The 15,916-nt window shown below is 41.7% G+C and overlaps 1 protein-coding gene across 10 annotated transcripts in view; it reads left to right on the top strand.

The window, feature by feature from the left end:
• Positions 1 to 15,916, top strand: part of HECW2 (HECT, C2 and WW domain containing E3 ubiquitin protein ligase 2) — a 456,160-nt gene that overhangs the window by 291,553 nt on the left and 148,691 nt on the right. For 9 of the 10 annotated variants that reach the window (XM_022567294.2, XM_089915956.1, XM_089915960.1 and 6 more), the window contains 4 exons: positions 3,558 to 3,658; positions 4,096 to 5,445; positions 6,739 to 6,834; positions 15,511 to 15,661. In XM_022567294.2, coding sequence (XP_022423002.2) covers positions 3,558 to 3,658; positions 4,096 to 5,445; positions 6,739 to 6,834; positions 15,511 to 15,661 — 1,698 coding nt within the window. The remainder of the gene's footprint in view (positions 1 to 3,557; positions 3,659 to 4,095; positions 5,446 to 6,738; positions 6,835 to 15,510; positions 15,662 to 15,916) is intronic. The other variant, XM_089915961.1, reaches the window with a different exon arrangement.

Genomic DNA, 15,916 nt, shown 5'->3' on the forward strand with positions numbered 1-15,916 from the left:
AGTAGAAATATTAGGCTGAAATTCTAGCAGCCTGGTTTAATTTGATAAAACTGGGAAATCACAGTTATTTTTAAGGATAGCAATTATTGCTTCTAGTAGAGATATTCTTTGGGAAGTTTTAAAAAATTATTTTTAGGATTGATAGAAAATGAAAAATTACGAAGAGTGAGAATTAACTCTCATTGGAAATATACTTATAATTTAGTTTATATAAGTATAATCATATAATTTATATAATATCTGTGACACTTGGCAGAGTGTCAGTTTATGTATACCAGTAAGAATGATCAAGGAAAAATAAAACCTTGAAACTTGAAATGCTTGAAAGCATTTTGAGTGCTTGAAACTCCTGTTAACTTGCTGGCTTTTCATTCAGTCTTTTAAAGAACTGGACACATAGAGCACTGCCTGTCATGGATTCCATGTGTACTGGAAGGAAGTCCAGCATGAATTCGTAAAGTATCAGAATTATGAAATGTTTCTACATGAGTATATTAAAAGCATTGCCTGATACTTAGGGATTTGCTTTATTAAATAAATATGATACTACATGTTAGTGTATTGGCTGTTAGCATCTAAATATATTTTTGATCTGATTATTACTTTCTATCAAGTAATTGATACGTCTTGAAAAATACTGAGTTTTCTTATGTGTTTTGTAGACGGCAACTCTCTGAAATAGCTGAGGTTTTACACGGTGAGGTTTTATAGGATGAGCTAGAAGTCCTTACTAATTACCTATTTTAAGAGCATTGGTTTGAATGTGACATTTTTCAGAGAGTGGCTTGCATTCTGTCCAAAAGGCACATCACTGTGCCATGCTTTGTCATTTGCTGTGATTACACTAGTGAGAGAATGTCTCAGTCAGACAGTGAGAGTTCTTTGGCACTTACTCTTCATAATGATGTATCATAATAATATATAATATAGGGTACACAATTATCTGTCATGGCAAGAGGCAGGATGAATCAGATGAGACTGAGTAAGAAAAAGAAAGAGGTGAATCCCTTGACAGGCACTCAACAAGGATGAAACCCCCTTGACTTGGAATCTCCAAATAGGGAGGCTTTCCTGTACTGATAGATTGAACAGTTGATATCTTGTCAGTTTGGGTAAAAAATAGCACTAACACCTGTTAAAATTCTTTTTTCCAAGTAAAGAGTCTCATTTGTTAAATTTATTCAACAAATGTGTGGGTGTGTATACATATAGTGTCTACTAAATGTTAAGCACTGTGTTGGGTATTTGGGATATGATAGCAAAAGGATGGATGCCATTCTTAGAATCCCTACTAAACATTTACTTCCTAGCTAAAATGCATCACTTTTATAAGTTTTTATCATCAACACCAACACTTTACTTTTATTGGCCAAAGAGGGGGAGAGGAGAGTCAATTTAATTTTAACAAAGAAATGAAGATTTTTATTATTCCAGGACTGAATGTCGAAAGATGTGGGTGAGGAACCATAATGTTGAGAGTAGGTCCCAGTAGTTTGCTGCTTGGGTTCATGCATTAGTGGACATAGGTGGAGTATCTCTGTGTGTCAGGCACTGTCTAAATGCTGGAAGACAATGGTAAGAGAAAAAGACATCCCTGCTGTCATTATAGTCATTATAGAGTTAGTCGAACACGCTAATGTAAAAGCATTTAACATACCTGTAATGTCTAATAGTTAAAAATGCCAATATATCCCTTTACAGAAAAAAAATTTTTTAAATACCAGATTAAGTAGACAAAACATTATGATAATGATTGCATTGAGACGAGCCATGAGTAAATATCATTAAAATGCATTGCTACTGAAAGCAGCCAAGAATCACTGAAAGTGTGCATAAAATGAGATCTGATCTGGGGACTGCAGATCAGAGGCTTCTGTGTCAGAAGCATCTGTGTTCTAATCCTGGTTCTGTCGCTTAATTGTTGCCTGGCCTTGGGCAAGTTACTTACCCTCCCTATGCCTTAGAAAACAGGGCCACCACTTGCCTCACAGGGAAGATTGAAGGAGATGATGCATGCAAAGCCCTTATCAGAGTGTAAGCACTCAATTGGGGGAAACAAAGCTTTCTAAAAACATCAATCAAAAAATTATTACAACATTTCTAGGGAAGAAAAAGAAAGAAGTAAAGGAAATGATCTCATTATTTTAAGAACATCTTGCTATGAACTCAAAGAAATTCATAAGAGCTGAACTGGGATTTAACACGAGCATGTAAATGTGTACACGCTAATGTAAAATCCCAGATAACATCTATTTATAATTGTACTGAGGAGGTAGAGAAGAACAAGCAAAATAGTTACGGAGATTAATAATCAGTAGCTGACCAGAGGCTCTGAAGTGTACAGTGGTGCAAGTATTAGGTAGAGGCCTTGTGTTTTCCTCCTGAAGTTGCCATTAGAGGGCAGTGTGAGAGCAGAGATAGTGTGATTTGGTACTATCCCCCTGATTATTTTCCTTAATTAAGAATAAATCAGATTCTCAACGAAAGTTGCTTGCATACAGAGAAATGATGTGATTGTATTTGACTTTGATAAATAAACACGGAATTGAAAAAGATCAACCGCTTCATCCTCGAGGAGGCTGGTAGCCTGAGCCTGGAGCCAAGGTGGGGCAGGAGCTGGGCCCAGTTGTGGTCCCCTCCAGCGCACCTCCAAGTGTGGCAGCGAGACTCCGACAGCTAGTGCAGTTCTCCAACTGTCCCATCAGTATGGCTTACAAGCTGCCTGGAGTATCAGTGATAGGCCTCCCAATAGTGAGGGCCAACAGTGAGCCCCTTACTTTACAGGTGAGGAAGGGGAGGTGCAGCAGGCCCCTGCCTCTCACACAGCTGGAGCAGCTGTCAGAGCCCGGCCTGTTCTCACGCTGCTCTCTCCTGACTCCCAGCTCCTGTTCTTCAGGATACAGCAGCACTGTGCCCTCCATGTGATAACCCTTACCTGTGCGCCTCTCTCTCTCTTTTGTTTCTTTCTCTTTTGCTCGGCCGGCCGTGCAGCATGCAGGATGCGGGATCTTAGTTCCCCAACCAGGGACGGAACCTCTGCACCCTGCAGTGGAAGCACGGAGTCCTAACCACTGGACCACCAGGGAATTCCCTGTGCCTGTCTTTTTAGGACCTAACTCCTATCATGCTAAATGCTAAGGAACCAGACCTTCTATACATTTACACTTGAGTCAGAAAACACCCAAAATTTTAGGCCTTTCTCAGCCCCTTGATGGGGGTTGAAATCAAAATGCCCTTTCTCTGGTCACTCTTAACAGTGAGAGAGCAAATCAGTGCCCTTTAAAAAAATCATAACAATATTGTACGGTATTGCATTTTCAGCCTTTACTGATACTTTTCCTTGTGACAAGATTCCCTTTTATCCCTGGGTTTATAAGTATTCATTTGTACAAATGAACAAAATTACACTGACTCTTAACATGCCTTTGACCTTTTATTTTCTTGTGAGTATGCAAGTTTCAAGAGAAATATGTGGGGTTTGGGGGGTGGCCTATGGGAAGAAGATGAAGGCTGACACCAGAGTAGTAAGGATGAAGGAACCATTTCTCCTCTTGCAGTGACCAGATGCTCAGCTACAACCTCGGCAGAAGGCTCCCAGCTGACCACGTGAGTGGGTACCTCCAGTTCAGAGTGGAGGTCACATCTTCTGTGCATGAAGGTGAGATACCTGTATAAATACATTGCCATAGGAAAAACTTGTTAAATCTTACTCTGTTGTCAGTTTACATTTGAACAGAATTGTTTGTATCCTGTTCTGAACATAAAATAGCTATCAAATGATTACCTGCTGAAGTTTTCCAAGCAGATTTAAAAGCCTGTTTATCAAAAAATCTCTCTTAGGTTTTACCTGCATTTGGAAACTGGGATGTGGAATTTACGGCAGTAGTGAACATGTAAACCTCATATGTCAAACTGACCAGCAATATATGTACTCGTTTAGTAGTGAATAGTAACTCTTAGCAAGTTGGTGATACTGTAAAGAGACCTCAGTGGGATGACTGAATTCTTTGAACTCATTAGTGGCAAAGGAATAGGACATTAAAAGTTCGTTCGTTATTACTACTTTGTTTGTATAAATGCTGTTTTCTCCTTCAGATGCTTCTCCAGAAGCTGTTGGCACGATACTTGGAGTCAATACTGTGAATGGAGACCTAGGAAGCCCTTCTGATGAGGAGGACATGCCAGGGGGCCATCATGACAGCACGGTTTGTTCCAATGGACCAGTTTCTGAGGAAAGTGCTAATGGGACCCCCAAGCATTCTTTCAGGACTAGCTGTACTCTGGAAATAGACTCAGAAGAATTAACCTCTACTTCTTCAAGGACCTCACCTCCCAGAGGACGTCAGGATTCACTCAATGATTATTTAGATGCTATTGAACACAATGGCCATTCCAGGTCGGGTGCAGCTACTTGTTCGGAAAGGTCCATGGGAGCCTCTCCGAAACTAAGGAGTAGTTTTCCCACCGACACAAGACTCAATGCAATGCTTCATATCGACTCAGATGAAGAAGACCACGAGTTCCAGCAAGACCTGGGTTATCCATCCTCCTTGGAGGAGGAAGGAGGGTTGATAATGTTTAGCAGCGCGTCAAGAACTGATGATGGGAGCCTGACATCTCAGATAAAGCCAGAAGACAACACGGTGGAGAATGAGGAAGCCTCCACCATTGAAGCTGCTTCCTTCGAGGACAAGCCAGAAAATCTTCCAGAGCTTGTGGAGAGCTCCTTACCCCCAGGCTCAGTCCCTGATGAAAGTGAGAATGCTCCGGAGTCTCAGCCAAGTGCTGACCAGGGGAGCACGGAATTGTGCGGCTCTCAGGAGGTAGATCAGCCCACAAGTGGGGCAGACACGGGCACTTCTGACACGTCAGGAGGAAGCCGAAGAGCCATCAGTGAGATGGAGTCCCTTGATCAGGGGTCTGAGCCTTCCCAGGTGTCCTCGGAAACAGAGCCCAGTGACCCTGCCAGGACAGAGAGCGTGAGCGAGGCCAGCACCAGGCCTGAGGGAGAGAGTGACCTGGACGGGGCCGACAGCTCCTGCAATGAGAGTGTTACCACGCAGCTGTCCTCGGTGGAGACACGGTGCTCATCTCTCGAGAGTGCGCGGTTTCCCGAAACCCCAGCCTTTTCTTCTCAGGAGGAGGAAGATGGAGCCTGCGCAGCAGAGCCCACCAGCAGTGGCCCTGCTGAAGGGTCACAGGGTTCCATATGCACTCCTGGTTCTTTACCTGTAGTGCAGGCGCCCAGTGGAGAGGAGGAAGGGCCGGGGGCAGAATCGGCTACTTCACCTGACCAGGAGGAGGTGGGGGAGGTCTGGCAGCGGAGGGGGAGCCTGGAGGGAGCTGCTGCTGCTACTGAGAGCCCGCCCCAAGAAGAGCGTGATGCGGGGCATGCCCAAGGGGCTTGTGAAGGGGCCACTGCCCAGGAGGAGGGCGCGACCGGAGGTAGGATGTAGAAGACAACGTGGCTCGTGGCTCAGGCATACCCGCTCAGAGAGAAGTCTTGTGGTTTTGTCCCTCAGTGGAAATTGTACTGCAGGGCACATATTAGCTGAATTCTTCTCCTTGGGGTTCAACAGCTTTTTTTTTCTTTTAACATCTTTATTGGGGTATAATTGCTTTACAATGGTGTGTTAGTTTCTGATGTATAACAAAGTGAATCAGCTATATGCATACATATATCCCCATATCTCCTCTCTCTTGAGTCTCCATCCCACCCTCCCTATGGATCTTCTTTTGGTGGAATAAGAGGCCTGTCAGATAACAGTCTTCAAACTTAGATAATGAACCTCAAGGCTCTGCATCAGTGCGGGCACCTGCTCTGCCTAGAAAGGTGGCCCGGTGGGTGGGGGCACTCCTGGTCCACACAGGCGTGGAGGCCTGGGATGCGTGCCGCGCGGCGGCACATTCAGTGCGCCTGGGGCTCAGTCCTCTTGTCTGGGCAGTGTGAAAAAGCATAATGAATCTCTGGCGGGACCTGGGTTTGTAGATACAAAACCAAACAGGCTGGCAGCATCTACGTTAGTGTTATCTGCGAGGTTTTCAGGAACATCTTAACTCGCTCCTTATTGCATGAAGCTTCAAAACAGAAAGTTAATATGTGGTTTGCATCAAATGTCATATTTTTGCCTTCTGCAGTATAAGAAATGTCAACTAAGTTAGGTGATGCATTCTGACACTTGAAAACAAGCTGTTTGAGTGAGGATGCAAATTTACACATAAAATTTGTTTTATGTCTCAATGAATGTGGCTCAGTAGAATGATCCCTTTAAACTGTTCTGTTATAGCTGCATCAAAAAGTCTGAGTATAATTTCATATGCCTAAATAGCATAGACTCAGAAATAGAAATGATTTTCTTATTCTGTAACTTATTTTTCTACCTATCCCCTTCTTTTCTTCCTCCACCGTTTTTTCTTTTTTTGGTTTTTTTCATTATCTTCCAGTCATTGTGTGACCCTAAAGCATTGCTACATGACTAGGACAGATGCCAGGGTGGGAAAAGGCAGGGGAGGGGGAGGAATGGGCCCAGACCGACATCTCCCTAGAAGACCCACTTCTGACTAAGCATCCACCTCCCATTCTCTTCTGTTGTTTCTGGGTCCTCATATGGGAAATGAGACGAAAAAGAGATAAGAGACTAGCCCCAGGATTTTTGTTAGGTGTTTTTTTTTCCCAAAGGCTGTTTTGACACTGAAGGGGAAAACAATACCCAGGTAACTGTTTACCTTTAATCCTAGGTTCTCAAGCCAACGGCCACCAGCCTTTGCGATCACTGCCTTCAGTGCGCCAGGATGTTAGCCGGTACCAGAGGGTGGACGAGGCTCTCCCACCAAGTGAGGACCTGCTAAACTAAAGGGCTCACCTCGATCAAAGGGTTCAAGGGTGACAGGACCCACGGGACCTAAAGGATGGATGCCCAGTCTCCCAGAAGTAGAGTTCTGGGAGCTGCCACGTGATTTAGCAGATACAGTCTGGAAAGTGCTTAGCAGAAGACTCCTCTCTGGCACAGTTCCACCAAATGAAAGGGTAGCTGGGGGAAAGTAGATACTCTAAAGTAAAAGAGATCCAGATGTTATGGACAATAGGATGTATAATAGAAAAAATTTTAAGTTTGCATAGGCAGTATGAATTTTCAATTATTAGACAAATAGGTACAGTCTCTTAGAAGAACCTTAGCTCTAGGTAATATACTGCTTTTTATTCATTTACAACATTTTAAATCATTAACTACAGGGTCCTGGTTTTTTTCCTTAGGAATATCCAGAGAAGTGTTATTAATTTCAGAAATTAGTCTACTATTTTCTGGACCATGATGATTATCTGGAGATTTGAAAGATATTTCTTTTTTTTTTTTTTTTTTTTTTTTTTTTTTGCTTCCAAGAAACACATAGCACTTAAAGGAGAGAGATGGGTGAGCACTAGGAATGCTGGGAAAGTTATGCGACCTGAACTCCAGGAGCTGAGTGATGCCCATGGCCAGTCATAGTCTGAATGTAATTTAAACTCTATTTAAGTTTCTAGAATCCCTTAAAGCAGTATTACTCTGTGAGAGCAAAGCATTTTGAAGAACAGTGATAAAGCTCAGTAAATACTGTTTTTAAGAACACATTGGAAAATACATCTTTCTGCCTTGCTGCTTTTCCTTCTTGTTCACCTTCTCTATTCACCCATCTTATATGTAATCATGGCAAGAAGTGGGTGCTTTTGGCCCTCTGTGTTTTAAAAATGGTGGGACATAGAGCGGGGGCAGTATGCATTTAAAGGGCTAAAATGCTGAGTAGTTAGTTTTGGTGAGTGCTGACAAAAGAGCTGAATGGTGCTCTGTACAGTTTGTCAAAATATTGACTTAATCGTTTGTAAATACTGTTGTGCACAGATCCTCCCCTTGTTCATATATTTGGATAACTGAGGGTGGTTACTCATAGGAAACATATATTTTAAGCAGTTTTTAAAAATCATCCAAGAGATTAATTAACCATTGTGTCGTCTTAAGCAGGTGGAGGGGAAAACTTCCTTACTGTTTACCCTTGGAGAAAATATTAGAGGCAGAAAAGAAAAGTATTCCTGGGTGATATTTAGATATAATTGGAGAAAAATGAATTAGGAACACCAGGAGAGAATTCTGGGAGAGCTTTGTTTACATGAGTATGTGGATTAATAGTAAGTAATCAGAGTTTCAGGCACCTGTACAGGAGGCATAGCATTGCATCAGTGTATGGATAAATGGCATCCTCCTGGCCACATCCAATTGCTCTGAATTTTGTTGGATTCACAGTTTTGGTCTCTAGATTGTATTTAATAAAGACAGGTACTTTCCTGCTGAAATTATGACCACCATTTGTGCTGTTTCCATGCATTTGTTTAAACACTGGTATTTGCATTACACAGATATAATGCTAAATTTTAGGATTTAAAAAAATAAACAATTGGCAGTTCATTTTAATAAATTAATATATCCAAAAGGAAAAAAAGCACGTTAGTAGTATATCCAATTTAATGAGTAACTGATGAACAGCGGCGGGGGGAGGAATTCTTAAGAGTTGTTCCCTCTTGTGCAACTTGCAACTTGCAGCTTTGGGGATTTACATGATCATGGACCAATTACAGATTATGGTCTGAGCATACCTGATTACTGTTCAACTCTGTCCTCACACTGCTTTGCCCTCTCCTATTCCCAGTCGGTCTCATCTTTTGACAGTCTAATCACTTGGCTGCCTGTGCTAGTTGTACGTCCTGCCCGAACCAGTTCTCTGCCTTCCTTGCCTCACTGGGCAGCTCTGCTACTGTCTCTGGCCATGCCTCTTAACTCAGAGCTGTGGCATTCTGCATTCATATATTGTCTCTCAGGAGGCTCAGCTAAGGGGCATCCACTTGGAATATGCAGATTGGCCTGTCTCTTAAATGACCTGGCTGAATTATTTTAAGGTTAGGGATTATACTTTTAACATTATTTATTATAATACCTCAGACTTGTATAGTGGTTTACAGTTTACAAAGAATTTTTAGCTTTTTTAAAAAAATTCTTTTTAACAATTTTGTGAAGTGGGTCAAGCAGGTCTTATCCATAATTTATAGATTGATGGGTAGAAATCAAATAATCTGATTCTTTCACTTTATAGATGGAGAAATTGAAGCCCAGATAAATTAAGTAACTTGTTTAAGATTCCATACTAGTAAAAGTTGAGACAGAGTCTCAAACATTTTTTTCTACTCTATGATCTAAGATTAGAATGGTAGGGACTGTTGTGTAGGTAGATGAATGTAAGTTCTGAAAGCTTGGTTAGTGGCAGAGTGGTGACATATCTTGGTGTGTTATCTATTAGGCACAAGCATCACCTGAAATTAGAGGGTTTGGGGGCTTCTCTGAAACTGCATTATATTGTGTTTTGAGGGCAGACCTAGGAAGGCTGAAAAGACGCTCGGCTTTCTTCTTCCAGGTGAAGATCACTTAGCAGGACCCTTCTCTGGGAGGTCCCTCAGGTATAAGAAAAGTGGTGACAGTGACAGTACTAGCGACTGTCTTTTGGCCCAGATGGATTTGGTCCGTTAAGCATCTGTATTGGATTCAGACGTGCCTTTTCCTCTCTGTATAGGTCACTATCCACACACCTGCAGGACAGTCTACTGAAGCATGATCCGCCCCCCCAACTCTGGATTCTTTTTCTTTTTCCGTATTATTGTTGTTGTTATTTTAGCTTGTATTTGCCTTAAAAATACCCATGTACTAACATACAGTGAGGAAACTACCCAGTAAAGTTTGCTTCTCTCTGAAGATCTGCAAACTCAACTAAGGGGATTTAGAGGTATCCTTGCTATGCCTCTTCACTCTCATGGCTGATGGCGTGGTCGTCTGTGTGTCAGGGTTATAAGTTAGTCTCTGAACATCTGTTTGATCTCTTTTTATGTAAAGCAGGTTTCCTTGTTTGTTTGCTTCTTCTTCCAGCCTTATTCCTCCTATCTCAGGACCAGGGAACAGATGTTGGACAGAGACCACTCAGCTGTAATGATGATCGATCGATTGGTTCTCAAACTCTTACTCTTGCGTTAGGCCATGGACCCCCTGCGCTGTGACCTTGTGGGCTGTGTAACCTCAACCACTGGTTGAGAGACATTCTGATGAGCCGTACAAAATAAGAAAGCTCTGGTTCTTAAAGGTGGCATGGCACTATTGAGAGCCTTCCAGGAAGGCAGCTTGAACTTGAATATGTACTGAGTGCCTTAAGAACCTGCTGTATCTTATTCTGAGGTGATTCATAGGCTGGCAGCTGGAGGTTGTTCAGGGCTGAAGCCCACTAAAATGTCATCAGCATAATGAATCTTGGTCTTTTTAGCATTAGGATAAGTGGTGTGACTTAACCCATTGCTGTACTTGGCTCCAGTGTAATTGTGACTTATCCCATTGCTGTACTGGAGACAACAGGAAGCTGTTGAAAGGTGTTTTTCTCCCCAAAGGGTAGGAATAGGAATAGATTCCGGATGAACAGTCCACAGTGGACTCATAGGATCCCAGGCTTATTGCCATATTTTTAGGACTCGTGTATTACTTATGTGGTAGGTTCAAATGAGTAGCTCTGGAAAAACACGGGGATGTTTATCATTTTTTGTGGTTGTGCACTTTTGTTATTAAAGCATACTTTGAAATGAAGGTTTAAAAGAAGGTAATGAATCTGAAAAATACAATTAATCTTATAGAATTTCTACTCTGTTTAAAGCTAGGGGCTCTTATTCTCTAGAACCTAAAAGTTAGTTTGGAGAAAAAAATTCACACTTTTAATCTAAAAAGCTACTTCCTTAAAAATCGAATATTAAGGTCCAAACTATGCAGCTATTTGAGATTTTTTAAACTTTTTATTCAAATATAATGTACATGCAGAAAAGAGCACATTCAGCCTGCTGAATTCTCCCGAACTGTGCCCACCTGGGCAGTCAGCACCACATCTGTGGTCCCTGGGAGGCCACTTGTGCCCCGCTACCAGTCTCCAACCCCCACTCCTGAAGAGCAAGGGGACCTACTGTCCTGACTCCCCAGAGCACAGACAAGTTTAACTTACTTTCGTACTTTATACAAATGGTATCATCCTTCTTTGAGTGTTTAAATAAGGAAAAAATAATCCATTAAACACTGATTTCTGGCATCTATTACAAAGCTTTTTTTCCTTAAAAGTACCCTTAGTTTATTGTAACTTCATCATCTCACCATTTTGGTGAGGATACCACGGTTATTATAATTTTTACAGTGGGTTTATAAACTTACTTCACAATATTCAGGTACTTCATTTTCCTTAATCCAGTTACAACCAGGTCAGTTCCCTACTCTTAGTCCTCTCACCGCTTTGAGTTCCGTAGTAGACAGTTCGGTGCTGGCTTCCCCTGATATGTGATTCATCCTGTCTAGACACTGACCTTCTTCCCAGTCTCAGCACTCACTGAGATGTGCTCATCTAATCACCTGGGGGGCCCAGTGGAGACCAAGGTCTAGTTTGAGAGGAGCGAGACAGTAGAGTGATGAGATGAAGAGGGGCCATAGTGATGACCCCTGCCCCCTGCCTACATATATTGATTCTAAAAGTTGAAAATATCTAAGACCTGCCCGGCTCTACCTCCCTGCATCTGGAATTAATGCTGTGACAGTGGCTTGGCGTAGATTTTCATGCTAACTCTCTGACTTACCCTTAATGTCCAGCTATTTAAAGGGGGCTATTATATTTGAATCTCAGGGTGTCTTAAGTGTACACTTGCTCCTGGATTTCAGTTTGGGGTATTTAGGCTGAAATGTAGTTTCTTGCGAGCCCGCACTTCATGACTTCTAAGAAATCCAGCATTAGCTCCATGGGTTTGTCCAGTAAGTTAGCTGCTGTCTTAAGTTCTTGTTAATTTACGTCAGTGTTCCTTAAATTTTAGTGTGTCTAGGAATCACCTGGGAAGTTTGTTAAAAATGTAGATAACTGAGTCCTGGCTTCAGATAGTCTGATTTTGAAGAGCTGGGGTGTGTCCTTGGCATCTGCATTTTTATTGATCCTCACAATGATTCTGACACATACTGTCAGAATCCCACACCTTGAGAAACATTCTCTAGATAATAGTTTTCAAACTTTATTATTGCTGTGAAGCTCTTTATGGAAGTGAAATCTTATGTGGAAGACTAATATGCACAACAGATAATGTTGGAGCTGCAGTGTTTAAAGTGGGGTTGGCAGGTGGTTCAGCAGCCCTACTCCTCAGAACCCCAAAGCCCCTGGCCCCAAAGGCTTAATTAACTTAGAATCTATTTTGGAGATTCTGGCCTAGACATAAGATGTTGCTAGGTCCTTCCTGAACCTAATGTGATAAAATGGGTGTCATTGCAGATTCATGTTATTTTAGAACTGAAAGGGACCTTAGCAATGTTTACCTCTGTCTTCTAATTTTTTAGGTAAAGAAACTGTGGGCCATAGAGGTGTAGTAATTTGTTGAAGGTCATGTAGCAAAGGTATGACAAAGCCATGGCCAGATACAGGCCTTCTACTTGCTAATCTAGTGCATTACACACACACAAACGCATTACACACACCCCCAACACATTGCTGTCAGTCTCGCTGCACCCTGATTATGTACCCCAGTTTACAGTGTGGCAAGACAGGGAAGTAAATGCCAAGATCCTAGTCTTCTAACCCTGCCTGTGTGATTTTAGCATTGTCTGTGAAAGAAACTGATACCAGGCCATGTGTTCTCATATGCTTTCTTAACCAAGAACAAACCAGGCCTCATGTAAATACTTATAAGATATTAAAGCAACCATACCCCCACCCCCGCGAATAGATAATGATAGATAATGATAGAGGACTGACCTTCCTACAGGCACCTCTGCTGTCTTGCCTGGATGGAAGGGTATTGACCGCTTGGGTGAGAGTAGCTATGTAGTTCACGAATAAGCCAATAGCATAACAGTCTTTCCCAGTTCAATGTCGAGTGTCCACTTGAAACCAGCAATATGGCATTTCTCTTTATGGGGACTTAAGTAACAACCTCAATTTAAAGATATGATACTTGATAGGGAGAGTCTTAATGTGCATCCAACATCCCATATTCTTAGAAAGCAAATTTTTGGACCTTGTTTTCTTGTTTTTCCCATTGCATAGAAATGTCTTTATTGAGATGCAAATGAAGGTTATTCCTGGGCTTTGTGGAAAGTGAATACAAGATCATTTTTTAAAATTTTTATTGGAGTATAGTTGATTTACAATGTTGGGTTAGTTTTAGGTGTACAGCAAAGTGAATCAGTTATATATATACATATATCTACTCTTTTTAGATTCTTTTCCCATTACAGAGTATTGAGTAGGGTTCCCTGTGCTATACAGTAGGTCCTTATTAGTTATCTATTTTATATATAGTAGTGTGTTGATGTCAATCCCAATCTTCCAGTTTATCCCTCCCCCCGACCCCCCCCCCCCGGTAACCATAAGAAGAATCATTTTTTAATAGCTTTACGTTATTTAAATTATTTATTCATTCATTACATGCTATGTGCAAGGCACAGTGGTGAATATATTTGGAGATACCCCCTCCTCCATTTTCCTACCCATGTGGCCCGCATACAGGTCACATTTCTTGGGGTAAATTCTTGTATAGTTTATTCAAGGAAAAAGTTCCATCTTTGAAGATACTTTTCTAATATTCTTTTGTCAGAGAATGGAAAGTATGCAGCAGTGTGTTTTCTCTTCTGCTGTAACTGCCAGAAAACTTAGAGCCAAGTTGTAGTGACAACCTTATCTTGGGAGCTTGGCAGAAGCTCTCTCTCTGCTTCCTTTAGTTGGTTTCTGTTCTGTTTTTATCCCTAATTGACCTATCCTACATATTTTTAAAAAATTGGAAGCTTCTGTAAACATTCTTGGGGGGGAAGGAATAGTCATTTGTTTCCATGTGCATATGATCTGACATATAGTATGTGCTTGAATTATCCTGGCTCTAATGAGAGAGGAATGCAGTGGGAATACTTGTTCTCAGAATCTTTGAGATGGGAAAGTGTGCGAGGAGCAGAGCCAAACAATGGAATGGATCAAAGGTTTTAGAAGATGGTTCCTGAAAATGCCTTTATGTGCTTACTGTTTGTCAGCATATGGCAGGCTGAGCAGGAGGCCTTTTGGAAATGTCCTACTGATGGGATTGTAGCTGTGCCCAAATAATTCATTCTTGGCAGCCTGCTTCATTGTGAGTCCGCGTTACCTTGGAGCATGAGTGACACGGAGTTGTTTGTTGTCTGTGTGGTGCTTTTCCTCACAGAAAATTTTTCTTTCCCTTGCCATGTGTCATAAATTATGATCAGCTGAAATCAACAAAAAGATATCCTTCCACTCCCAGCTGAGGCAGTCTTCAGTGGTCTTCCGGTGCTGGCTGGGATCTACCGTGCAGGTTTTTGCAATCCTAAGGACTCAGTTGGAATACTTGTTCCATTCACCTCCAGAGTAGATGCCATGGCTGGTCAGGAGCAAACATGCTTTCGTCCTGGTCTCTAGGATGAGACCCACGGCGTCTGCTGATAAGCTGTGTGATCACATGGAGAGTTTTGAAATTAACAGAGCTGCTCAAGAGAAAGGTGCTTATTAATTTCAAAACATATTTGTCCTAGAAATAGCAATGTATAAAGCATTTTCCTGGTTAAAGAATAGATCTCTGCTGTTTTCGTATGTTCCTATATAAATTAATATAAATTACCCTTCCCCATTGCAATCAATTTAAAAATTGTTGCCTTTTGTAAAGATCAGCTCATGCTCTGCTTATTTTTATAGGGGAATGGCCTTTTAGAGAATTCACAGAGGTGGGATGGCTGGCCCTGAAGACTACTGTGCTTGCTGTTTTTATTGAACATGCTCTTACATATTTGTTTACAAAGACTAACACATTTAATGAGATTGCTTAAACATAAAAGTAAATAATCTTTTAAAACATTGTATTTATTTAAGGTTGGAGACAAGTCATTAACCTTGCTCTGAAAATGTATTCCTCTTTGGGAAAGTGTAAATGGAAGTCTGTAGATAATTATACTGTTTGATGACTAGGCTAGCACTACCTTCTTCCGAAGACTACATCTACTAAAATTGTGTGTAAATATACACGTAGAAATTTCCAGCTGTGAGTCTTTCATCTAGGTTGGAAAAAAAACAGAAGAAATCAAGTTTGGGTGAAAACATCAGTACCAATTTTGATGTGAATATCTAAAGTATTATGATACCAACTAGTAGTTTTTAAAGTTGCTCATACGTGAAGGATGAGCATTGTGGGCGGATCTGGGAGGATCCCCTACATTCAGGGATTCTTTAAGGTGTTGGTTATGCACACAGGAGCTGTTTTACTAACTGGTCAAACAGATTCTGGAGTGGACTGGGGGGAGTGCTGGATTATGCACCCAGGTATACGTTATTAGCCCCAAAGTGTAGCATGTCAGGGAGAAAACATGTGCTGCTTGATGAACCACGTTAATGGCTTCAGCTGCCCCTCCTAATCCCTCTCTGTGCACTGCTGCTGTTTAGACTGGGAGGCACGCATTGACAGCCATGGCAGGATCTTCTACGTGGATCACGTAAACAGAACCACGACTTGGCAGCGGCCCACAGCTCCCCCTGCCCCGCAGGTGCTGCAGAGGTCCAACTCCATACAGCAGATGGAGCAGCTGAACCGGCGGTGAGGATGGGCAGTTTTGTGGTTGGGCTAATTTTTACACAGTGCAAAATGGAAAACACGGTTGCCTCTTTCATCTCTGGGGGTCCTGTCATTAAGGTGGAGCTGTTGCTTCTCTCGATTCATAGACTTCATTGAATGTCTCTTGGTTAAAAATTAATAAGCGTACACATCCACAGCTTGCTTAGAAACTAGAGAGGAAATAAGTAATGAGATGACCCCTTTAGTCAACCCAAGGTATTGATTTTTAATAAAACA

This window comes from Delphinapterus leucas, chromosome 8 (genome assembly GCF_059928025.1).
Source record: "Delphinapterus leucas isolate spDelLeu-1000000601 "Yukka" chromosome 8, BTC_Dleu_Yukka2, whole genome shotgun sequence".
Taxonomy (NCBI): domain Eukaryota; kingdom Metazoa; phylum Chordata; class Mammalia; order Artiodactyla; family Monodontidae; genus Delphinapterus; species Delphinapterus leucas.